Genomic DNA, 26,625 nt, shown 5'->3' with positions numbered 1-26,625 from the left:
CCTTTTAATAGTGGTCAACCTGTTATGCAAACGCAGCATCAAAAGAACCTTGTGGCTGTAAGGAGCCAAGGTAAGTTTAAAAAAAAAATTTTTACCCCATTTTTATGGTATCCAATTGGTAGTTACAGTCTTGTCTCATCGCTGCAACTCCCGTACAGACTCAGGAGAGGCGAAGGTCGAGAGCCATGCGTCCTCCGAAACACAACTCAACCTAGCTGCACTGCTTCTTGACACAATGCGCATCCAACCCGGAAGCCAGCCGCACCAATGTGTCAGAGGAAACACCATACACCTGGCAACCTGGTCAGCATGTAACCCTCCCTAAACCGGAAGCCAGCTGCACCAATGTGTCAGAGGAAACACCATACACCTGGCAACCTGGTCAGCATGTAACCCTCCCTAAACCGGAAGCCAGCTGCACCAATGTGTCAGAGGAAACACCATACACCTGGCAACCTGGTCAGCATGTAACCCTCCCTAAACCGGAAGACGCTGGGCCAATTGTGCATAGCCCCATGGGCCTCCCGGTCGCAGCCGGCTGTGACAGAGCCTGGGCTACTTGTCTCTGGTGGCACAGCTAGCTCTGCGATGCAGTGCCTTAGACCACTGCGCCACCTGGGAGGCTCGAGCCAAGGTAAGTTGCTAGCTGGCATGAAACTTATCTTATAAAAAACAATCAATCTTCACATGGTTGATGATATTAATAGGTTAACTAGCTTGTCCTGCGTTTATCATTGAATCACAGCCTACTTCAACTTCGCCAAACAAGTGATGATTTAACAAAAGCGTATTCGTGAAAAATGTACCTAACCATAAGCATCAATGCCTTTCTTAACATCAATGCACAGAAGTATATATTTTTTAAACTGCATATTTAGTTAAAAGAAATTCATGTTATCAGGCAATATTAACCAGGTGAAATTGTGTCACTTGTCTTGCATTCAGTGCAAGCAGAGTCAGGGTATATGCAACAGTTTGGGCCACCTGGCTCGTTGCGAACTGTGAACTAATATGCCAGAATTGTACATAATTATGACATAACATTGAAGGTTGCACAATGTAACAGCAATATTTAGACTTGGGGTTGCCATCCGTTTAATAAAATACGGAACGGTTCCGTATTTCACATGAAAGAATAAACGTTTTGTTTTCGAAATGATAGTTTCTGGATTTGACGATATTAATGACCAAAGGCTCGTATTTCTGTGTGTTATTATATGATAATCAATATTTGATAGAGCAGTCTGACTGAGCGGTGGTAGGCAGCAGCAGGCTCATAAGCATTCATTCAAACAGCACTTTACTGCATTTGCCAGCAGCTCTTAGCAATGCTTGAAGCACAACGCTGTTTATGACTTCAAGCCTATAAGCTCCCTAGATTAGGCTGGCAATGCTAAAGTGCCTATAAGAACATCTAATAGTCAAAGATATATGAAATACAAATGGTATAGAGAGAAAGAGTCGATGTGTCATAATAAAAGTCAATGAACAGTATTCTCACGCTCCTTTTGTCCAGGTGGGAAAGGACGGTGTTGAGTGCAACAGAGATTGCGTCATCTGTGGATCTGTTGGGGCGGTATGCAAATTGGAGTGGGTCTAGAGTTTCTGGGATGATGGTGTTGATGTGAGGCATGACCAGGCTTTCAAAGCACTTCATGGCTACAGACGTGAGTGCTACGGGTCGATAATCATTTAGGCAGGTTACCTTGGTGTTCTTAGGCACAGGGACTATGGTGGTCTGCTTGAAACATGTAGGTATTACAGACTCAGTCAGGGACAGGTTGAAAATGTCTGTGAAGACACTTGCCAGTTGGTCAGCGCATACTCGGAGTTCATGTCCTGGTAATCTGTCTGAATGTTGATCTGTTTTAAGGTCTTACTCACATCGGCTACGGAGAGTGTGATCACACAGTCGTCCGGACAGCTGGTGCTCTCATGCATGTTGCAGTGTTGCTTGCCTCGAAGCACGCACAGAAGTCGCTTAGCTTGTCTGGTAGGCTTGTGTCACTCAGCAGCTCGCGTCTGGGCTTCCCTCTGTAGTCCATAACAGTTTACAAGCCCTGCCACATCCGACAAGAGTCGGAGCCGGTGTAGTAGGATTCAATCTTCGCCCTGTATTTACGCTTTTCCTGTTGGATGGATCGCCTGAGGGCATAACAGGATTTCTTATAAGCGTCCAGGTTTGAGTCCCGCTCCTTGAAAACGGCAGCTCTACCCTTTAGCTCAGTGCGGATGTTGCCTTTAATCCAAAGCTTCTGGTTGAGATACGTACGTACTGTCACTGTGGGAACAACTTCATCGATGCACTTGTTGATGAAGCCTGTGACTGATGTGGAATACCCCTCAATGACATCGGATGAGTCCAGGAACATATTCCAGTCTGTGCAAAACAGTCCTCTAGCTTAGCATCTGCGTCATCTGACCACTTCCATATTGAGCGAGTCACTGGTACTTCCTGCTTTAGTTTTATTTGTAAGCAAGAATCGGTAGGATATAATTATGGTCAGATTTGCCAAATGGAGGGCGAGAGAGCTTTGTACTCATCTCTGTGTGTGGAGTAAAGGTGGTCCAGAGATTTTTTTCCCTCTGGTTGCACAATCAGGTAAAACGGATTGAAGTTTCCCTGCATTAAAGTCCCCGGCCACTAGGAGGGCCGCCTCTGGATGAGCATTTTCTTGTTTGCTTATGGCATCGGTTTGTGGTGGTAAATAGACAGCTATGAAAAATATAGATGAAAACTATCTTGGTAAATAGTGTGGTCTACAGCTTATCATGAGATACTCTACCTCAGACGAGCAAAACCTCGAGACTTCCTAAATATTTTATTTCGCACACCAGCTGTTATTGACAAATAGACACATACCACCACCCCTTGCCTTAGCAGAGGCAGCTGTTCTGTCTTGCCGATGCATGGAGTCTCATAGCAAAGGGTCTGAATACTTATGTAAATAAGGTATTTCTGTTTTTGTATTTGTCATTCAAATCAAATCAAATCAAAAGTTATTGGTCACATACACATATTCATTAGATGTTATGGCGGGTGTAGTGAAATGCTTGTGTTCCTAGCACCAACAATGCAGTAGCATCTAAAAGAAATTCACAACACACACAACTCTAAAAGTAAACGAATGGAATTAAGAAATATATAAATATTACATCAAGCAATGTCGTAGTGGCATTGACTACAATACAGTAGAATAGAATACAGTATATACAGTACCAGTCAAGAGTTTGGGCACACACATACAGCTCAGGAGACGTGTTCCTAGAAATGAACGGTCTTTGGTGCGAAAAGTGCAAATCAATCCCAGAACAACGGCAACGGACCTTGCGAAGATGCTGGAGGAAACAGGTACAAAAGTATCTATATCCACAGTAAAACAAGTCCTATATCGACATAACCTGAGAGGCTGCTCAGCAAGGAAGAAGCCACTGCTCCAAAACCGCCATAAAAAAGCCAGACTATGGTTTGCAACTGCACATGGGGACAAAGATCGTACTTTTTGGAGAAATGTCCTCTGGTCTGATGAAACAAAAATAGAACGGTTTGGCCATAATGACCATTGTTATGTTTGGAGGAAAAAGGGAGAGGCTTACAAGCTGAAGAACACCATCCCAACCGAGTAGTACGTGGGTCACAGCATCATGTTGTGGGAGTGCTTTTCTGCAGGAGGGACTGGTGCACTTCACAAAACAGATGGCATCATGAGGGAGGAAAATGATGTGGATATATTGAAGCAACATCTCAAGATATCAGTCAGGAAGATAAAGCTTGGTTGCAAAAGGGTCTTCAAATGGACAATGACCCCAAGCATACTTCCAGGGTTGTGGAAAAATGGCTTAAGGACAACAAAGTTAAGGTATTGGAGTGGCCATCACAAAGCCCTGTAATATAATCTATAATTTTGCACGCCCAATTTTTCAGTTTTTGATTTGTTAAAAAAGTTTGAAATATCCAATAAATGTTGTTCCACTTCATGATTGTGTCCCACTTTTTGTTGATTCTTCACAAAAAAATACAGTTTTATATCTTTATGTTTGAAGCCTGAAATGTCGCAAAGTTCAAGGGGGCCGAATACTTTCGCAAGGCACCGTATTAGGGCTGTCAGAGTTCATCAGTGCAATCTACTATCTACTTATTAGGGCTGTCAGAGTTCATCACTGCAATCTACTATCTACTTATTAGGGCTGTCAGAGTTCATCAGTACAATCTACTATCTACTTATTAGGGCTGTCAGAGTTCATCAGTGCAATCTACTATCTACTTATTAGGGCTGTCAGAGTGAGTTAACTGTTTGTAATTTTAATGCACTTTTATTTTTAATGTGATTAATCTCATTTTCTGAAAGCGTGTAAAATACAGTACACTGAAAACATCCCAAATACATCGACTATACAGCCAGAAACAACAATGAGATGTCAAAACAAGTCGACATTGAGGTTAAAAGTAGGTTGGCTTTATCAATGTACCATATTTTTTTTGCTTTTCATTACTTTGGACAAAATTAAGAGGTTAATATTCTAGTAAGTATTTTTGATTAAAATTTTTTTTTTTTAAATCACATCAAATTCTGTGATTAACTCAATAAACAAAAAAACTTGTTTCAGAACCCTAGTTGTATATGTTTTAATGAATCTTCAAGGTGTCATTGAATAAAAGATTAAAACAGCTGCGTTCCAGTGCTGAATTAATGATGTATTACTGTTCATTATCTCTTTTATCGTCTTCAAGCCGGGTACTTCAAGGAAACACTAGATGGCGTTAGTGAACACTCCAGCTCAGAGGTATTAATGTCGTTTCTCTGCTTCTGGTTTATTACTGTGTATAAAACAACAAGTGAGAAACCATACCTAACACTGGACAGTAATTATACATTAATACAGAGTCAATGGTTACTTCATTTGACAACACCGACCGAACGCAGGCAGTGTGAAGGGAAGAGGGACATACACCTAGAAGGTAAGAACCTAAATATTGGTGTTGATTGTGAAAAATGCTATATTAGTTGACTCACACTCTCACTTCAGCTCGTAGTTTCACTCCATTTTCAGAGGAGAAAGCAGTCAGGGTTTAGTGTCATGTCTGATGCTGTTGGATGTTTCTAGATAATCCACTGGAAGAACTGCAAAGAGACTCATACAATGTGACAGGTGCCCTAGGCTGTATCCCAAATAGCACCATATTCTTTATATAGTGCACTGATTTTTATTAGAATAGTGCACTTTTCAGGAATAGAAGACCATTTGGATCCTACATCTATTCTCAACTTTTTTTACACTCTCAGTAAAAAATGAGGGTTTGACATTTTTTTTTTTTGACAATGTTTTATTTTTTTAAATTTTAATCTTTATTTAACAAGGCAAGTCAGTTAAGAACTAATCCTTATTTACATCGATGGTCTACTTTTAATTAAGGGATTTACAATATGGTAGTTTCCATGCGTTCAAAAAGAAGACAGCTCCTACCGACTGATCCCTTGTAAAGAAAGACCTTCTTCCTTTAACGGTCAAATAATGTTTGACACTTCAACACAAGATGTTGTGTGTGTATCCCTTTTTTCAGTTTTCCATAATATTCAAATACCAATTCTACATGAAAATTCTCGTGGACTACTAGTAATAGAGGTAGGAGAGTTGTGGTATGTAGTTATTGTGTGTTTAAACAGTATGTGAACACAGTCTACAGGCAGCATACTAAAAACAACATCCCTCACAGCAGTGGAAGGGAGGATGTGGCTGAGATATAGAGAGTAGGAAGGGATGAGGTGAGCAGCTTGGCATCAAAGCCAAAGGGGCGTAATGCTCTGAGGTGGGAAAGCAAAGGCAAAAGGCGGTACTGTCTCTGAATGTCACAGAGATTTAACCTGAAGACATGAAACTGCCTGCATAACTCATGCAGAAGCAACAAACAGCATTCAAAAACTGATCATTAACCAGAAGATGGTGAGATACAGAATGTGCGTATTACCTGCTGTAAATCTTTCATTTTATATTTACAAGACAGGCTAGACTAGTATGCTGCAAGCAATGGTTTAGTCAATAGTATTTTAAGGACAAAGGACTGCAATTTGAAGGATTTTTGCCAAATAGAATGAACCCCCCCTTCTCTCTCTGTCAAAGGCTCCAACCAGAGAAGAAGATACAAATGGGAGATACCATTGACACCGCCATGGGGGTGTTCTCTTATCAGTACCTGGCGTCCAATGACAGTTTACTTTTCAACATCACACCAACCCACTTCCCCCCCCTGCCACCCATAATAGACATGGCCATCAGCTTCACCACCATAGTAATCCTCTTCGTTACCATGGTTTCACTGGGCTGTAACATGGAGGTGTCCAAGATCAAGGTGATTTTCATGATGGTGTTCATATCTAGTTTCTGGTTGTTTCAGACTTTTTGTGGTTAATTTCATTTTCTTTCTTTTATGTTTTTTTGTGGTTTTAAGGTTTATGAAATGTATACCAATGAAATATTATATTCATAACATTTAATATTGTTATTAATCTATTTCTATAGACCCACATCCTGAAACCTAAAGGAGTAGCCATCGCAGTGGTGGCACAGTTCGGAGTAATGCCCCTCACTGCCTTCTCATTGGCTAAGGTTAGTATCTCTCATTGGCTAAGGTTAGTATCTCTCATTGGCTAAGGTTAGTACCTCTCATTGGCTAAGGATAGTATCTCTCATTGGCTAAGGTTACTATCTCTCATTGGCTAAGGTTAGTATTTCTAATTGACTCAGGCTAGTATTTCTCATTGGCTAAGGCTAGTATTTCTCATTGGCTCAGGCTAGTTTTTCTCATTGGCTAAGGTTAGTTTTTCTCATTGGCTAAGGTTAGTATTTCTCATTGGCTAAGGTTAGTATTTCTCATTGGCTAAGGTTAGTTTTTCTCATTGGCTAAGGTTAGTTTTTCTCATTGGCTCAGGCTAGCATTTCTCATTGGCTAAGGTTAGTATCTCTCATTGGCTAAGGTTAGTATCTCTCATTGGCTAAGGTTAGTATCTCTCATTGGCTAAGGATAGTATCTCTCATTGGCTAAGGTTACTATCTCTCATTGGCTAAGGTTAGTATTTCTAATTGACTCAGGCTAGTATTTCTCATTGGCTAAGGCTAGTATTTCTCATTGGCTCAGGCTAGTTTTTCTCATTGGCTAAGGTTAGTTTTTCTCATTGGCTAAGGTTAGTATTTCTCATTGGCTAAGGTTAGTATTTCTCATTGGCTAAGGTTAGTTTTTCTCATTGGCTAAGGTTAGTTTTTCTCATTGGCTCAGGCTAGCATTTCTCATTGGCTCAGGCTAGTATTTCTCATTGGCTCAGGTTAGCATTTCTCATTGGCTCAGGCTAGTATTTCTCATTGGCTCAGGTTAGCATTTCTCATTGGCTCAGGCTAGTATTTCTCATTGGCTCAGGTTAGCATTTCTCATTGGCTAAGGTTAGTATTTCTCATTGGCTAAGGTTAGTATTTCTCATTGGCTAAGGTTAGTTTTTCTCATTGGCTAAGGTTAGTTTTTCTCATTGGCTAAGGTTAGTATTTCTCATTGGCTAAGGTTAGTTTTTCTCATTGGCTAAGGTTAGTTTTTCTCATTGGCTCAGGCTAGCATTTCTCATTGGCTCAGGCTAGTATTTCTCATTGGCTCAGGTTAGCATTTCTCATTGGCTCAGGCTAGTATTTCTCATTGGCTCAGGTTAGCATTTCTCATTGGCTCAGGCTAGTATTTCTCATTGGCTCAGGTTAGCATTTCTCATTGGCTCAGGTTAGCATTTCTCATTGGCTCAGGCTAGTATTTCTCATTGGCTCAGGCTAGTATTTCTCATTGGCTCAGGTTAGCATTTCTCATTGGCTCAGGTTAGCATTTCTCATTGGCTCAGGTTAGCATTTCTCATTGGCTAAGGTTAGTATTTCTCATTGGCTCAGGCTAGCATTTCTCATTGGCTCAGGCTAGTATTTCTCATTGGCTCAGGTTAGCATTTCTCATTGGCTCAGGTTAGCATTTCTCATTGGCTCAGGCTAGTATTTCTCATTGGCTCAGGTTAGCATTTCTCATTGGCTCAGGTTAGCATTTCTCATTGGCTAAGGTTAGTATTTCTCATTGGCTCAGGCTAGTATTTCTCATTGGCTCAGGCTAGTATTTCTCATTGGCTGAGGCTAGTATTTCTCATTGGCTCAGGTTAGCATTTCTCATTGGCTCAGGTTAGTATTTCTCATTGGCTCAGGCTAGTATTTCTCATTGGCTCAGGCCAGTATTACTCATTGGCTCAGGCCAGTATTTCTCATTGGCTCAGGTTATTAGTTTCCATAGCTGTCGTGGCATTTTACAATCTGGCTCCCAGGCCTTCAGGAATGACAGGACAGGACTATGCCAAGCTGTTCAGTGTAGCCTCAGGTGTGTGTCCTGTCCTGTGTCTTCAGGTGTTACAGCTGGGGCCGATGGAGGCTGTAGCGGTGTTGATCTGTGGATGCTGTCCAGGGGGAAACATCTCCAATATACTGGCCCTGGCACTGAAGGGAGATGTGAACCTCAGGTAGACAACATTCTTAACTATTCACATGAGCCTCTATACACTTTGATCCATTCTCCTCCAAATGTTCCCGTTATCACAGTATGGCATTAACGTTCAGGGGAAAATCATCTTGTTTCTGACTGGGTCTCCACCCTAAAGACTGGTCTCATTAGTCACTGACTGTTCCCCAAATTTTACATATTCCTGGTAACTACATCTCCTTTTACATACACTACCCTTCAAAAGTTTGGGGTCACTTAGAAATGTCCTTGTTTTTGAAAGAAAAGCAACATTTTTTGTCCATTAAAATAACATCAAATTAATCAGAAATACAGTGTAGACATTGTTAATGTTGTAAATTACTATTGTAGCTGGAAACGGCTGATTTTTAATGGAATATCTACATAGGCGTACAGAGGACCATTATCAGCAACCATCACTCCTGTGTTTCAATGGCACATTGTGTTAGCTAATCCAAGTTTATAATTTTAAAAGGATAATTGATCATTAGAAAACCCTTGGTCATCACCCTGTTTTCAGACCTACATTCATGCCTTGGTAATTAGCCTGTTAGTACAGCTTAATGAACTGGCTTACATTGACCAAGATCAAGGTCCCCTAATTGTTGGCCTATGGGCCGAATTTGTTCTCATGGGTGGTTTTATGCATCCCCAGTAATTATACTGTATATACAGTACCAGTCAAAAGTTTGGACACACCTACTCATTCAAGGGTTTTTCTTTATTGTAGAATAATAGTGAAGACATTTGAACTATAGAATAACACATGAAATCATGTAGTAACCAAGAAAAGTGTTAAACAAATCAAAATATATTTTATATTTGAGATTCTTCGAAGTAGCCACCCTTTGCCTTGATGACAGGTTTGCACACTCTTAGCATTCTCTCAACCAGCTTCATGAAGAATGCTTTTCCAACAGTCTTGAAGGAGTTCCCACATATGCTGAGCACTTATTGGCTGCTTTTTCTTCACTCTGCGGTCCAACTCATCCCAAACCATCTCAATTGGGTTGAGGACAGGTGATTGTGGAGGCCAGATCATCTGATGCAGCACTCCGTCACTCTCCTTCTTGGTCAAATAGCCCTTACACAGCCTGGAGGTGTGTTGGGTCATTGTCCTGTTGAAAAACAAATGATAGTCCCACTAAGCATAAACCAGATGGGATATCGCTGCAGAATGCTGTGGAAGCCATGCTGACAGTGTCACAAGCAAAGCACTCCCACACCTCCACACCTCCTCCTCCGTGCTTCACGGTGGGAACCACATATGCAGAGATCATCCGTTCACCTACTCTGCGTCTCACAAAGACACAGCGGTTGGAATCAAAAATCGCAAATTTGGACTCAGACAAAAGGACAGATTTCTACCGGTCTAATGCCCATTGTTTGCCCATTGTTTGTGTTTCTTGGCCCAAGTCTCGTCTTCTTATTGGTGTGTTACTATACATTCCGGCCTCCTGACCGTTCGCTTAAGAACAAAATAGCCCGTGGCTGAATCTAATTGATGATCCCTGACCCAGATCATAAAACTATTATATGAATGAATTCCACCGTCAGACACCCCGTCCATCCCATGAATGAATTCCACCGTCAGACACCCCATCCATCCCATGAATGAATTCCACCGTCAGACACCCCATCCATCCCATGAATGAATTCCACCGTCAGACACCCCATCCATCCCATGAATGAATTCCACCGTCAGACACCCCATCCATCTCATGAATGAATTCCACCATCAGACACCCCATCCATCCCATGAATGAATTCCACCAACAGACACCCCATCCATCCCATGAATGAATTCCACCATCAGACACCCCATCCATCCCATGAATGAATTCCACCGTCAGACACCCCATCCATCCCATGAATGAATTCCACCATCAGACACCCCATCCATCCCATGAATGAATTCCACCGTCAGACACCCCATCCATCCCATGAATGAATTCCACCATCAGACACCCCATCCATCCCATGAATGAATTCCACCAACAGACACCCCATCCATCCCATGAATGAATTCCACCAACAGACACCCCATCCATCCCATGAATGAATTCCACCGTCAGACACCCCATCCATCCCATGAATGAATTCCACCGTCAGACACCCCATCCATCCCATGAATGAATTCCACCGTCAGACACCCCATCCATCCCATGAATGAATTCCACCGTCAGACACCCCATCCATCCCATGAATGAATTCCACCATCAGACACCCCATCCATCCCATGAATGAATTCCACCGTCAGACACCCCATCCATCCCATGAATGAATTCCACCGTCAGACACCCCATCCATCTCATGAATGAATTCCACCGTCAGACACCCCATCCATCCCATGAATGAATTCCACCGTCAGACACCCCATCCATCCCATGAATGAATTCCATCCCATGTTTTAGTTTGAACTGGCAGATCCAACTCCTCTATTGGACACAACCCGTCCAAGACCTTAACATAATTATCATAGATATTAAACAACGTCATCAGTTACCGCGTCACACCTTTCACCCTTCTTTTAACCACCTGGTCGGTCATTAACTAATTCACAACGCACCTGGAAACCTTTATTAGGACACGATACCTAGAGATGCAGAGGAGATTTTACTCCTTGTTACGAATCCCTTTTGGCCCGACAGTCTAGGGGGGGGGGGGGGATGGTAATGAGACCCGTAACATAACTCAGGCAAATTATAATAGTGACAAAGTAAAAGTGTGAACGAAATAACCAGGACGACTGAAATCTACCGTCAAACTCAAGGTTTATTTGAAAACACACGGTAATGGGGGGAGCAGGAAAAGTGGCTGAGCTGGACCCAAGGAAAGAAACAATAAATATTCAAAAACACCCCTAAGCTAGACTAGCCTACTTTAACCACAGCTAACTAACTAACCAAAAATACAGTGGGTGGTCCGCCCAGTTCTAACTAGTGTATTTAACAAAGTCTACCTACGGGTAGTGTTTGTCTTGGTTTCTCCTTTTCCCACCAGCAAACAAACAAACACCATAACCAAAAACAATACTCACAGGTGAGGACAAAGAGCTATGGAGGTGCTTGCAGAAGTATAGGACAAAACAGATGGGGTTTGGCTTAGATTGCTGACTTTGGTTAGTCTCCAAATGTTTATTGAAAACGTAACTACATTTGCACAATGAGTCTCAGAAAAAACATGGTTACAGTTTTTTGGTTAGCTAACTAGCGAATGTATTACCATATTAGGATTAGATATGTCATTATTCAAAACATCTCAAAACAAGACATGGTATCAAGATACAAGGAGCTGAAACGTCATTGTTGCTAGGTCATGAACATGGACTTCTGACCCTTTGAAACTTGCACTTAGTTTTCCCGACATTGTCAACTAACCCTTCTATTGAGGTGACTGCCCCCTTGGCACTGACCCAATAGAGAAATGTCAGAGTTGTGATTTCAAGGTCACAGCTATGTGTTGTTCCACGTTCTGTGTAATATTGAGCGTGGCTCTGGTACCATAACAGCATGTTCGCCAGGTTAGGAAGAATGGAAATACACACATACGGAACTAACCCTGCTGTTTATACACGACTATCTCTCTCTCTCTCTCTCCCTCTCTTTCTATCTCTATCTCTCCCCCCTCTCCCTCTCTTTCTATCTCTCTCTCTCCCCCCTCTCCCTCTCTTTCTATCTCTCTCCCCTCTCTTTCTATCTCTCTCCCCTCTCTTTCTATCTCTATCTCTCCCCCCTCTCCCTCTCTTTCTATCTCTCTCTCTCTCTCTCCCCTCTCTTTCTATCTCTATCTCTCCCCCCTCTCCCTCTATCTCTCTCTCTCCCCCCTCTCCCTCTCTTTCTATCTCTATCTCTCCCCCTCCCCCTCTCCCCCTCTCTCCCCCTTTCCCTCCTCCTCTCTCTCCATCTCCCCCTCTCTTTCTATCCCCCTCTCCCTCTCTTTCTATCTCTCTCTCCCCCCCTCTCTCTTTCTATCCCTCTCCCTCTCTCTCCCCCTTTCCCTCCTCCTCTCTCTCCTTCCCTTTCTCTATCCCCCTCTCTTTCTCTCTCTCCCCCTCTATCTCTCCCTCTCCCCCTCTCTCTCTCCCCTTTCCCTCCTCCTCTCTCTCCTTCCCTTTCTCTATCCCCCTCTCTCTCTCCCCCCTCTCTCTCTCCCCTTTCCCTCCTCCTCTCTCTCCTTCCCTTTCTCTCTCCCCCTCTCTTTCTATCTCTCTATCCCCTCTCATTCTATCCCTCTCTCCCCCTTTCCCTCCTCCTCTCTCTTCTTTCCTTTCTCTATCTCCCCCTCTCTCTCCATCCATCCTTCTCTCCCTCCCTCTCATTATTTCTACCCTCCCCTCACTCTCTCTCTCCATCCATCCCTCCTTCTCTCTCTTTCTCCCTCTTTTCCTCCTCAGTATTGTGATGACTACCTGCTCTACATTCCTAGCCCTGGGTATGATGCCACTGCTCCTCTACCTATACTGCCAGGGCTTCTCCAACCTGGAGAGTGCTGTCCCCTATGTTGGCATCACTCTGACCCTGGTCATGACTCTGTTCCCTTGCGGCATCGGCATCCTCATCAACTACTACAGGCCGCAGTACTCCAAGACCATTACCAAGGTATGACCGATAATGGTCTGCGTTTTGGGTAGTCTCGCGTTGCCATACCTCCAAAATCATGTCGTTGTCATGCCTTCCTTGGAGGAGTTTTAGGGAAACTCCCTTCCCGTTTTAGGGAAGCCTGGAGGGCTTCGAGGCTAGCTTTTGAGTAATATCTTCAACTGGGTAGTTAGGTTTATAGTTAGATTTACAATCTTGTTGAAAAACACAAATCTGGTAAAGGGACTCATTTTAAAAGTTCAAAACATTAAAAACATACAGGTTGTTTTAGACAGCCCAGCATAAATTGATAATAATATACAGTTTGTGGCTGAATGTCCTCCTGCTCTTCAGATCGGTCTGTCCCTCCTGTTAATATCCATGGTAGTGATCGGCCTATTGGCCAGCGTGACCAGAGGAAGAATGAATGTGATGCAGATCGTCCTGTCCCCTCAACTAATGGCCACTGCTGCCCTCATGCCCCTCATTGGTTACACTTTAGGATACGTCCTTTCATACCTGTTCAGAGTCAACAGATCGTAAGTCATGGTGATGAGGATGATGTTGAAGGTAAACTATGATATTGATGAAGATTAGGATGAGGATTACCATGATGGTGAAGATCAAGATTATAATTATGTTGATAGATTGCATGTGATGTTTTTCTATAGTAAAAAAAACACTGGATCTTCCTATTCCTCTAGTAAAAGTATAGTATAGTATCCAGCTCAGTAGATTTCTAATGCTAAATGCTTGGAGGAAATAAACTCATATATCTCAGCTAGAATTCAATGTCAATCAATCAAATCCTTATTTGGACATCCTTCCTTCTTTCCTCAGGGGGCAGAGGACCATCGCCATGGAGACGGGATGTCAGAACATCCAGCTGTGTTCCGCCATTCTGAAGGTGGCGTTCCCTCCCGACGTGATTGGTCCGCTCTACCTCTTCCCTATAGTCTACATAGGGTTCCAAGTGGGAGAGGCCTTACTGCTCATCGTCCTCTTCTGGGTTCACCAGAGGTTCTTTAAAACAACAAAGAAAGGTGGATTTGACTGACTCTTGTCTTTGAATGAGATACAGTTACAAAAAGCATCTAGTCTGAGACCTGGACATCAGGTCCCTTGTGATGACAAAACTGATGTAATCATAAAGTGTCTCAGAGGAGGAGTACTGATCTAAGATCAGGTATCCCAGGTCTTATTCTTTATTTTGTTAGAAGGCCAAACTGATCCTAGATCAGCACTCTGAGATGTTTTATGATTTTTTTAAATGTATTTATTTATTTCACCTTTATTTAACCAGGTAGGCAAGTTGAGAACAAGTTCTCATTTACAATTGTGACCTGGCCAAGATAAAGCAAAGCAGTTCGACACATACAACAACACAGAGTTACACATGGAGTAAAACAAACATACAGTCAATAATACAGTAGAAACAAGTCTATATATGATGTGAGCAAATGAGGTGCGATAAGGGAGGTAAAGGCAAACAAAAAGGCCATGGTGGCAAAGTAAATACAATATAGCAAGTAAAACACTGGAATGGTAGATTTACAGTGGAAGAATGTGGAAAGTAGAGATAGAAATAATTGGGTGCGAAGGAGCAAAATAAATAAATAAAATAACTACAGTAGGGAAAGAGGTAATTGTTTGGGCTAAATGATAGGTTATTATAGGGCAGGAATACGGGGCCCAGTCTCCTAGGTGAAAAACACAACTAGTGATGTAAGTTCAATCTTCGCCGTCTAAGTTGCTGTCGTATAGTCAGGCGATCGCCTCTCTCCTCCCCAGTGGTGGGAAAAGTTCACAATTGTCATAGTTGAGTAAAAGTATAGATCCCTTAATAGAAAGTTACTCCAGTAAAAGTATAGATACCTTAATAGAAAGTTACTCCAGTAAACGTATAGATCCCTTAACAGAAAGTTACTCCAGTAAAAGTATAGATACCTTCATAGAAAGTTACTCCAGTAAACGTATAGATACCTTAATAGAAAGTTACTCCAGTAAACGTATAGATCCCTTAATAGAAAGTTACTCCAGTAATAGTGTAGATCCCTTAATAGAAAGTTACTCCAGTAAAAGTATAGATACCTTCATAGAAAGTTACTCCAGTAAACGTATAGATCCCTTAATAGAAAGTTACTCCAGTAAACGTATAGATCCCTTAATAGAAAGTTACTCCAGTAAACGTATAGATACCTTAATAGAAAGTTACTCCAGTAATAGTGTAGATCCCTTAATAGAAAGTTACTCCAGTAAACGTATAGATACCTTAATAGAAAGTTACTCCAGTAATAGTGTAGATACCTTAATAGAAAGTTACTCAAGTAAACGTATAGATCCCTTAATAGAAAGTTACTCCAGTAATAGTGTAGATCCCTTAATAGAAAGTTACTCCAGTAAACGTATAGATACCTTAATAGAAAGTTACTCCAGTAATAGTGTAGATACCTTAATAGAAAGTTACTCAAGTAAAAGTAACCCAGTAAAATACTACTTGAGTAAAAGTCTAAAAGTATTTGGTTTTAAATATACGTATTTATCAAAAGTAAATGTAATTGCTAAAATATACTTAAATATTCAAAAGTAAAATAATTTCAAATTCCTTCTTTTAAGCATAGCAGATGGCACTATTGTCTTGCTTTTAAAATGCATGGATAGTCATGGATAGTCAGGGGCGCACTCCCACACTCAGACATAATGTTCTCAGGCAGTAGGGATGACCAGGGATGTTCTCAGGCAGTAGGGATGACCAGGGATGACCAGGGATGTTCTCAGGCAGTAGGGATGACCAGGGATGTTCTCAGGCAGTAGGGATGACCAGGGATGTTCTCAGGCAGTAGGGATGACCAGGGATGTTCTCAGGCAGTAGGGATGACCAGGCAGTAGGGATGACCAGGCAGTAGGGATGACCAGGGATGTTCTCAGGCAGTAGGGATGACCAGGGATGTTCTCAGGCAGTAGGGATGACCAGGGATATTCTCAGGCAGTAGGGATGACCAGGGATGACCAGGGATGTTCTCAGGCAGTAGGGATGACCAGGGATGACCAGGCAGTAGGGGTGACCAGGGATGTTCTCAGGCAGTAGGGATGACCAGGGATGTTCTCAGGCAGTAGGGATGACCAGGGATGTTCTCAGGCAGTAGGGATGACCAGGCAGTAGGGATGACCAGGCAGTAGGGATGACCAGGGATGTTCTCAGGCAGTAGGGATGACCAGGGATGTTCTCAGGCAGTAGGGATGACCAGGGATGACCAGGGATGTTCTCAGGCAGTAGGGATGACCAGGGATGACCAGGGATGTTCTCAGGCAGTAGGGATGACCAGGGATGTTCTCGGGCAGTAGGGATGACCAGGGATGTTCTCAGGCAGTAGGGATGACCAGGGATGTTCTCAGGCAGTAGGGATGACCAGGGATGTTCTCAGGCAGTAGGGATGACCAGGGATGACAAGGCAGTAGGGATGACCAGGGATGTTCTCAGGCAGTAGGGATGACCAGGGATGTTCTCAGGCAGTAGGGATGACCAGGGATGTTCTCAGGCAGTAGGGATGACCAGGGATGACAAGGCAGTAGGGATGACCAGGGATGACCAGGCAGTAGGGATGACCAGGGATGTTCTCAGGCAGTAGGGATGACCAGGGATGTTCTCAGGCAGTAGGGATGACCAGGGATGACAAGGCAGTAGGGATGACCAGGGATGACCAGGGATGACCAGGCAGTAGGGATGACCAGGGATGTTCTCAGGCAGTAGGGATAACCAGAGATGTTCTCAGGCAGTAGGGACCACGTGTTTGTTCTCTTTTTATTTGATTTATTTTACCTCCCCAATTTCGTGGTATCCAATTGGTAATAGTTAAATCGCCGCAACTCCCGTACGGACTCGGGAGAGGCGAAGGTCGAGGAGAGCCATGCGTCCTCCGAAACACAACCCAACCAAGCCGCACTGCTTCTTGACACAATGCACATCCAACCCGGAAGCCAGCCGCACCAATGTGTCGGAGGAAACAGGAGTCGCTAGTGCACGATGAGACAAGGATATCCCTGCCGGCCAAACCCTCCCTAATCCAGACGACCCTGGGCCAATTGTGCGCCGCCCCACGGGCCTCCTGGTTGCAGCCGGCTGCGACTGAGCCTTGGCTCGAACCCAGAGTCTCTGGTGGCACAGCAAGCACTGCGATGCAGTGCCTTATACCACTGCACCACCCGGGAGGCCTGACAACATGTTTTGATAAATGTGTGAATTGGACCATTTTCTTGTCCTGCTAATCATTCAAAATGTAACGAGTAATTTTGGGTGTCAGGGAAAATGTATGGAGTATAAAGTACATTATTTTATTTAGGAATGTAGTGAAGTAAAAGTTGTACAAAATATAAATACTAAAGTATAGATACCCACGAAAAACTACTTAAGTAATACTTCAAAGTATTTTTTACTTTACACCACTGCTCCACCGTAGCTCTAACTGTCCTCCTTTCTCTCTCCCCCCACAGAGAAGCGGGTGTACGAGGCAGTGAAGTTAGAGGAAGCAGGCCAGCCCAGCGATGTGGCCATTTGATCAGATAGAATTCAGAGCAAACGTTGACACTACACATCCAAGTATAAGTGACCAAATGATGAAACCCTCCCTAACCCGGACAATGCCAATTGTGCGTCGCCCCACGGACCTCCCGGTCGCGGCTGGTTACAACAGATGTCAATCTCTCATGGTTCAAAGTGGAGCAGAGACTTCATCACTACTTGTTTTTGTAAGAAGTGTTGACAAGCTGAATGCACTGAGATCCAAGGTACTATTCATATAATTAATTAAAATGCCTTTATTTGAATGGCATGTTCAGTGGAAACAAAGATTAAAAACTTGACACAATTTGGCTGCATGGCCTTCGTCAGGGAGTACAAAGATATGCATTATCCTCTTTTGAACAGCTTTTTCCAATCAACCCTGATTTGAAGCACGAGTGATTCCAGGAATTCATTGGACAACACCTCGTAGGTAACACTATACACATTAAAAGGTGAAAAATTGTAGATATGGTATCAAGAGTGAAAATCAAGGCCGGAAGTCTGTCTGTCTAAACTACTGACACCCATACATACCCACACAAGACATGTCACCAGAGGTCTCTTCACAGTCCCCAAGTCCAGAACAGACTATGGGAGGGGCACAGTCCTACATAGAGCTATGACTACATGGAACTCTATTCCACATCAGGTAACCGATGCAGCAGTAGTAAAATTAGATTTAAAAAACATAAAAATACACCTTATGGAACAGCGGGACTGTGAAGTGACACACACACAGGTACAGACACAAGCATATGCACACACACATTGTAATATTGTTGTATGGTGGTATTATACAATGCAGAATGTAACTATGATGTATGATCGGCATCTCTCTCCGAACGATCGGCATCTCTCTCCGAACGATCGGCATCTCTCTCCGAACGATCGGCATCTCTCTCCGAACGATCGGCATCTCTCTCCGAACGATCGGCATCTCTCTCCGAACGATCGGCATCTCTCTCCGAACGATTGGCATCTCTCTCCAAACGATTGGCATCTCTCTCCGAACGATTGGCATCTCTCTCTTGAGCATCCAGAAACAATCACATCAGTCTGATTATTGACCATGAACCATTACGATATGTACAGTCAACTTGAAAACACCCCCAGTAACTGCATTTACAGTCGGAGTCTCCATTGATGGGTGAGGCACGGCTGCTGTCGTTTTGAACAGGTGTAGTGATTGCGCCAATTGACTGTATGACACATTTCCGGAATTAAATTGGTAATTAAAAGTACGTACTGTCTGTACGACACGTGTATTTATGATCAAGGCAAGCTAGCGCAGTATGTCTGTGTGTACAAGCTATAGAAAACATTGTAATAAGTGACGTTTTAATACTGAACGTTTCAAACAATAAAATATAATCGAAATCCATGACTAAAAACATTTGACAAACAGTGGAACAACTCTTTGTGGAAGTTGAACTTTATTCTCAAGTTCTGACATACAAAATGTCTTGGACGATTTTATTTAAAACTGTTTTCATTTTGTTGTTTGCTGTGTCTTGTTCTTTTTCAATTAAGTACAAATACAACCCTCATATTGAACACGGCGAGAGAAAAATACTTCATTTAGCATTAAAAATAGTTACTTTACTATTCTCTAGGTTGTGTCGACGCTCCATTACAATACCTTGTGAAAGGAAACGTGTATAATGCTCTATGGAAACAAAGAGTACAGACACAGACAACCACTCCGTTAAAACATTCAATACAAACGGGTTCAATGGCGGTGTGCATCTAACCCAAACCAACAGGTTAAACGTTCAATACAAACGGGTTAAATAATAACACAGCCTGCCACAATGTTTTTTCACCAGACGTCTTAAACGAGGACCTTTATTGCCGCTACAAAAAAAACAGATCACAATCTGATACACCCCAAAAAGAAGAAGAATGGTGTTCAATCAAATAAATCACAGCATAAAACTAATCAAATCCCCCCCCAAAAAAAGAACCCTACACTGAGATCAGAATGGTTTGACCCAAAACCTTAGCCAATCACATTCATAGCCATCATGGAACGGGACTTGAATTCTCAACGGCTCATGATATCAGAGCTGACAAACAAAAGCCGGTAGAGGGGGGGAGTCACCACACGAGTGTTGAATGATAAAAAAATATATATAATGTAATACCCTACCAAGAATTACATCCATTATTACAAATAAAAATACTAACCAAAACCACAGAAGGTTTTAGACTTGATGCTCAAATTGAAAACGAAGCCCTCATTGTGTTCACAGCAAGAGCCATGTTTTTACCGAGAACACTCACCATACAAAAGTAGGTCAAAGATCAGCTATGTCAGAAGAGAAGAGCGGGATGGAGGGAGGAAACATGGAGGGGAAAATACAGGGACACCAGGCAAGAACCGCTGGGTAAAACAGTCCCTGTCCTGTTTTGTCTGAATGGGAGTATTTATGTACGAGTTGTGTGTTTATTTTAAAATGTGTATACTCCTGCGCTAGGTGTTCTCAGTGGCGGCTGTCCGTAGACGGAGAGCGAGAGCCACGAGACCTGGAAGGAGACCTGGAAGGTGCCCGCTGTGCAGGGGGAGGGGAGTGGGGGGAGGCAGACTTGCTGGGCTTAGAGGGCCGTTTAGAGGAGGAGGAAGAGGTCTCTTTGGCCCTCGGGGGTGGGGAGCCAGGGGCGGCAGCACGGGGCGCTGGAGAGCCGCTGTGGGAACGAGAACGAGAGCGTTTGTAGTCCCTCTTGGGGGAGCGGGCTTTGGGGGAGTGGGACCTGGAACGACGAGGGGTCCTGGAGCGGGACGGGGAGCGGTTGCGGGAACGGGAGCGAGAAGAGCTCTCAGAGCGGGAACGACTCCTGGAACCCCTGGAGAAGGAGAGGAAAAGGTGAAACAAAACCGTATCACCAATTTACTGACACTGCCGTCCTCACTTCCTGAGAGGAAACACGAGTAGAAACATCTAGAAGGGCCTTTTCTCCAGACCACTCACCTCTTCTTAGCTGCCTCGATCAGCTTGATTTTCCTTCCATTGATCTCCTTGCCAGACAGCTTCTCAAGGGCGTTTTTCAGGTCGCTGTAAGAAGCGAACTCAACCACCCTGAAGACCGACACGACAACACAAGAGGTCAGTGGAATACAACTGACGTGGTGGGTTGAATGTAAAACCTTTTAGGAGTATGTGGATGTTGGCGAGTTTACACATAGAGAATGAACAGTATTGTATTATTCTTACCCTTAGGAGTATGTGGATGCTGGCTACACATAGCTTACACAGTTTACACCGTAGAGAAAGAAAAGTATTGTATTATTCTTACCCTTCGTTGAGCTTGGGGCGATGGGCGTCTGCAAACGTAACTTCCCCAGCCTGTCTCATGAAATCCTTCAGGTCCTACACAACGACAGGCCAAGTTAGGACCGGAACAGGACAACACTGTCAACATAATGTATCATATTCACCAACGAGAGAAAAAAAAGGTTAGATATCATAGGAGGAACTACAGAGACGACGAGAGGGGTCCAAGAACCTCAGAGATCACAGCAGAATTACTAGCTGCCTGGTCCAGCAACAAAAGTCATTGTGTTAAAGTAGTTGTTCCATTTAGGTTTGGTGTCAGTTAGTTGCACACAGACACCAGTTAGGTGTTGATGTACGGGACAAGCCAAATGGACAGAAACGGTTTGGAAATGTCACACACTTCCTTAAGAAACTCCTTCGCAGCGAGGCGAAAAGAGCTTGGCAAAAGGAAATGTGAATCAAATCATCCCGGAAGTACATAAAAAGACATGCTCTCTAAATTGGGTCTGTAAAATAGAGGAAGATAAAAGACAAAAAGACGTCAGGTTGATATAAAAAATATAATCTTTTGAATTAAAAGTATATTCTTGGACCCCACTCACTTTAAACAACTACATAGAACAGGTCAAATAGAACATACTGAATGAGCAGTAGAGGGGCTGTGTTGAGCAGCATGTTGAATAAGGTTGTCTCTTGCTAGCTAGGAGCCGAGGGCACAGGGCTCCCTGCCCCCTAACGCCTGGGACGGGTACCATGTCTAGGGCTCGGCACCCCCCCCCCCTCTCAGGCTCAGTACAGAGGAAGAGAGGAAACCAATACCTGAGACCCCCCTTGGAGTGGGCCGCAGCAGACTCCTAGTCCACCATACCATCATAACCACCTTGATCGCACCTCGTCATCCAACCTTGACCTCTCGTGACCTCGCTCAGCAGATTTTATCCACCTCTGGGCACGTCTCACGATGTGCGGACGGAATCACAGCACACGGGGGGGAAGGGGAGGGGGGGGGGTGAGGGGGTTGTATGGATCGATTGAAGCCTCTCAAATTTACGAACCACCATCGATCAGGCCAACACGCCAGCCACCATCAACGACTCTCTTTCCTCTCTTTCTGCCCATCTGCCTCTCTGTTTGCGATTTCTCCCTCTCTGTCAGCACAGCGCTCCCGCCGTGAACCCAGTGGTCGCCGGCCATGCCAGTGCTTCTAGAGCAGAGTGGGTAGTGGGACCCGGGGGTGGGACCTCACCCCCAACCAAGCGAGGGAGCACTCATACGACCAGCAGGAGGATACCAACTAGGAGTAGGCCGACAGGCACTCTGGCTGGCACGACATGGCTCAACCCAGAGAGAGGGACCCTGATTGGGTTAACTCCACCATAAGGAGCGCTCTCTTCCATACGACACAACAGTCAGGCTGGCAAATAAAGGGGTGAAGAATTGGTTAAAATAAAATAAATAAACAAGACAAATTAGTTTGTTTTTCCTCTATTTTGTATCAAATCAAACTGTATTCTTTAGATGCAGTAAATAGCTATGGATGGTTGTTTTCACTGGAAGCTCTCAGGAGAGAGCTAGATGGGCTCTCAGTAAATAGCCTCTTATAGTTCAATCATTTGTAAGGAGAAATGAGACCAACAACACATTTGGCTAGTGCTGCTGATTTTCATATGCATGTGCTCTCAGTCCATTAAAATATTATTACATTCTCTCCAATAAACGTAGAAAAAAAAACATGACTACATTTTTTTTACCCAGAGTGAACCAGGCAGTTGCCTTGAGATCATTACTAGTGAAGATAAGGTATAAAGCTGAGCATTGTCACTCTCTCCCTCTGATTACTCAGCACCTGGTGTTGTTACTAACAGGCAGGTACGGTAGATGAGCAGACAAGCCCAGGTAAGGAACTCACCTGCCAGCTGACGCGAGATGACAGGTTCTCCACGATGAGACGGTTCTCCGTACGCATCGGTGGGGGGTTCCTACTGTGGCGGGAGAGAGAAAAGTATGAAAACCTTGCAGATAATCTAGAACCGTGGTTCCATAACAACCCATTGGTGAGTCATCCACAGCTAGTTCCGTCCTTCTCGCTGAAGCTTGGAATTCACCCTGACTAGTAGCCCATTACATTTTGTTGTAGTGGGAGAGAGAAAACACAAGCACCTCAAGTGCTGATCTAGGATCAGTTTCCCCCTGTCCATTCATTAAAGTTTAACATCCTTAACAGACCCTAGATCGACACGCCTATTCAGACCTACAATATTCAGACCCATGATTCTGACTAGAAATAACAGAGCTATCAAATAGTACCACCGGGATTAGAGTCAATGACAAAGAACAGTGTTGCCCCTCCCACTGAGCTGATGGTTTGACCTCCTAGATTACGGTGATTTATAGCCATCGCACATTTCCGAAAGGTGCCTTGTGGAGACACAATGTTGAATAAACTGCCATTTGAACTTACTCTGCCGGTGGTCCACTTGGTTGGTTTGTCCTTATGGAAATTTGAGACAAAATATCCACAGGAAAGTATTATTAAAACATACGTTTTTAATTTTAAAATTCTGGTACCGCCGTCGATATTTCTATCACCTGATATATGCATGCCCCCGTATGTATGCATTTACATTGTGTATGCGTGCCTCGGGGGATGAACAAACAAACCATGAAAGCCAAACACAGAAAGCAGAGTTTTGAAGTTGGTTTAATAATGTTTTTTTTTTCTTCTTCTCCTTGGGGATATTTTGTCTAAAAATTTCCTCTTGTAAAAAGGGACTGTACAGTCTTCTGAAATCTATTTGTTTAGCGACTAGTGTGGGTGGTGCACACTGGGTATTGTAAGAGAGGCTAGCCGGTAATATTTAAGACCATGTACCTCCGACTATCCTGGGAGCCACGGCCATAGCGATCTGGGAAGCGGCCTCCTCCTCCTCCTCCCCCTCTGTCACCACCACGTCCTCGCCCACCACGCAGGCGCACACGAGCATGCTCAATGGTCACCCTGAGAGAGAGAGAGAGAGAGAGAGAGAGAGAGAGAGAGAGAGAGAGAGAGAGAGAAAAAGAAGAGGCCTTAAGACACAGAACAGGTTATGGGAATGCTGTTATAATAACCCAGGACTATTTATTGATATGTGAGCCAACGTGGTGATGTAAATGTCCATCATGACCAGAGATGCTGCTTTACCTCTCATTGCAGAGCTCCTTGCCGTCCAACTCATAAACGGCATCCTCAGCATCCCTAGGATCATCAAACTCCTGGAGAACAGATTATAACATTCAGACTATCTATTCTAGACCTCCTGTCTGCAATGTTTTCTAAACCATGTAACTAGCTTATGGTATCAATTATCTAGTAAGTAGAGGTCGTAATTGAGGGTTCAGATATGTGCCTCATGGTGTGTATTCCGAACCCCAAATACTAAAACCTGTATGCGAGTCCACACTGCACTTCGCCAAGACCTAACTGCCTCCTTAACCTGGGGCTAAGAACAACGCAGTGTGAAATTATATGGTGTAGGTGTGTGTGTGTGTGTACTTTACCACAAAACCAAAGCCCCTCTTGAGGTCGATGTCTCGGATGCGGCCGTATCCTTTGAAGAATCTCTCCACGTCCTTCTCTCTGGCGGACGGGTTCAACCGGCCGACAAATATGCGGCAGCCACTCATTCTGCCTGTTAAAGATGTCTATCCGAAAACAGAGTAAATCAAATTTATAATATTAAAATAATTCTCTAAAATGACACTACGTGGAAGGAATGTTGTAAGAAACTCAAACGAAACCATAAATATTTTCTGCGTAGTTAAATGCTACACCCACAACATTAGCAATTTTAGCTAACTAGAATTATATATACTACACAAATTAGGAGTATAAAATAAATAAAAAGTAGACACTCTTTTAGATGCCTAAAACGTGATAAACCGCGTATTCTCATCCCGGAGAGGTTTTAAAACCGAGCGTTTATTGTGACCTTAGCGTGAGCTGCGACACAGACATTGTGCATTTTTTAGGGGGGGGGGGGGCCTTGTGATTGCATTTTGCAAACGCAAGATAAACAAACCTAACTAGCTTGTTAAAAACATTGTTTCCCCACTGGCAATACTAGTGCAATAATGCTGTTAAAATAAGTTTACGTCCATTTAAAAATTGTACAAGTGTTAATATACCTTTGTGTTGTTTTTTTTTTCCTTCCTTCGGAGGGATTGTCTTGCTGCTTTTACTGCGAGAAGGACACAAAATGGAGCCCGTTTTCTCTCGGCTTTTCAATGACACGCTGCAGTACCTTCTCGCTGCCGCTAGATGTCACCCAGTCACACGGTTCACCATCTACGTCAAACAATGGTTTGGTGTTTGTTCGTCACAGGACAGGGTGTTAAAATGGCATGGCTCTTTACTGACTGTTCGTAAGATGCGCAACGAGAGTATCATGATAATATGACTGACGACAGACACATGCGCCCTGTACACTCAGGTGTGCTTGTCCTGGAGTGTCCTTGAGGTAACAGTGGGTAGGCCTTTTAAGTATCTGTTCTCGACAGGCGTTTCACTCATATGTTTACTACACATGGGTATATCAATCTTTTAGTCTGCTTACTTTTTTTTTTTTACTACATTACTATTATTATTATGTCAGTCTTTGGGCCGTTGAATAAAAAAAAACATTTAAAACACAGTTTTGACCTATTTTAGGCTTCAATTCAGCTGTTCTTAAACTGTGTATTCTTCTCTACTTCCTGACTAAGTTGGGCGGCAGGGTAGCCAAGTGGTTAGAGCGTTGGGCCAGTAACTGAAAAGGTTGCTGGCTCAAATCCCTGGGCTGACAAGGTAAAAAAAACAGTTGTTCTGCCCCTGAACAAGGCAGTTAACCCACTTGTTCGTAGGTCATCATTGAAAATAAGTATTTGTTCTTCAACCGACTTGGCTGGTTAAATAATACAAATAGAAAACATGGGAGGCTACAGAAGGTCAAAATCCTCTTATAAAAGTAGAGATCCAACCGTTCAGTTTTGCCAAATCAAAAAAAGGCCACAACGTTCATCTATTTTATGTTCTACAACATTTTTGAGTAACGAAATACAATGTATGGCTGGAACTATCTGGGGGAACACAAATACCAAGTTTCATTTTTTTGGCCACGCAGTGTAAGTGGAAACGATGTTCAGCTAAATTCTCATTTGTTGTGGAATAACCCTGACCTGCATTCTTTTTCAGTATAGAAGTGTCAATATTGCTTGCCTCCTAAATTGCTCTATATTCCCCTACAGTGCACTACTTTTGACCAGGATCAATAGGGCTCAGGCCAAAGTAGTGCACTATATAGGGAATAGGACCCTGGTCTATAGTAGTGCACTATATAGGGAATAGGGCTCTGGTCAATAGTAGTGCACTATATAGGGAATAGGGCTCTGGTCAATAGTAGTGCACTATATAGGGAATAGGGCTCTGGTCAATAGTAGTGCACTATATAGGGAATAGGGCTCTGGTCAATAGTAGTGCACTATATAGGGAATAGGGCTCTGGTCAATAGTAGTGCACTATATAGGGAATAGGGCTCTGGTCAATAGTAGTGCACTATATAGGGAATAGGGCTCTGGTCAATAGTAGTGCACTATATAGGGAATAGGGCTCTGGTCAATAGTAGTGCACTATATAGGGAATAGGGCTCTGGTCAATAGTAGTGCACTATA

At 43.4% G+C, this 26,625-nt stretch overlaps 2 protein-coding genes across 4 annotated transcripts; one reads left to right on the top strand and one right to left on the bottom strand.

Moving 5' to 3' along the window:
* The first annotated feature begins 6,126 nt into the window (after nt 1-6,126).
* On the top strand, nt 6,127-18,130 carry LOC135557942 (hepatic sodium/bile acid cotransporter-like). The gene is made up of 7 exons (XM_064991666.1): nt 6,127-6,349; nt 6,520-6,606; nt 8,413-8,525; nt 12,921-13,125; nt 13,459-13,643; nt 13,945-14,147; nt 17,596-18,130. The coding sequence occupies exons 1-7, from the start codon at nt 6,146-6,148 to the stop codon at nt 17,658-17,660; spliced, it is 1,062 nt and encodes a 353-aa protein (XP_064847738.1). The 5' UTR covers nt 6,127-6,145; the 3' UTR covers nt 17,661-18,130.
* A 949-nt stretch (nt 18,131-19,079) lies between these two features.
* Nucleotides 19,080-25,211, bottom strand: srsf5b (serine and arginine rich splicing factor 5b). 3 transcript variants are annotated; one of them, XM_064991667.1, is made up of 9 exons: nt 25,105-25,211; nt 24,478-24,621; nt 24,122-24,192; nt 23,813-23,938; nt 23,402-23,431; nt 22,850-22,922; nt 20,960-21,033; nt 20,635-20,742; nt 19,080-20,509 (listed from the first exon to the last, which is right to left on the bottom strand). In XM_064991667.1, the coding sequence occupies exons 2-9, from the start codon at nt 24,601-24,603 to the stop codon at nt 20,149-20,151; spliced, it is 969 nt and encodes a 322-aa protein (XP_064847739.1). In that variant the 5' UTR covers nt 24,604-24,621; nt 25,105-25,211; the 3' UTR covers nt 19,080-20,148. The 3 variants fall into 3 exon arrangements, with proteins under 3 accessions (XP_064847739.1, XP_064847741.1, XP_064847742.1); XM_064991669.1 differs by lacking the exon at nt 23,402-23,431 and having other exon boundaries at nt 25,105-25,210; XM_064991670.1 differs by lacking the exon at nt 23,402-23,431 and having other exon boundaries at nt 22,850-22,919; nt 25,105-25,210.
* Between the last annotated feature and the right edge of the window lie 1,414 nt (nt 25,212-26,625).

This window comes from Oncorhynchus masou, chromosome 16 (genome assembly GCF_036934945.1).
Source record: "Oncorhynchus masou masou isolate Uvic2021 chromosome 16, UVic_Omas_1.1, whole genome shotgun sequence".
Classification (NCBI taxonomy): domain Eukaryota; kingdom Metazoa; phylum Chordata; class Actinopteri; order Salmoniformes; family Salmonidae; genus Oncorhynchus; species Oncorhynchus masou.
This window is presented reverse-complemented; position numbering and strand designations above follow the sequence as displayed.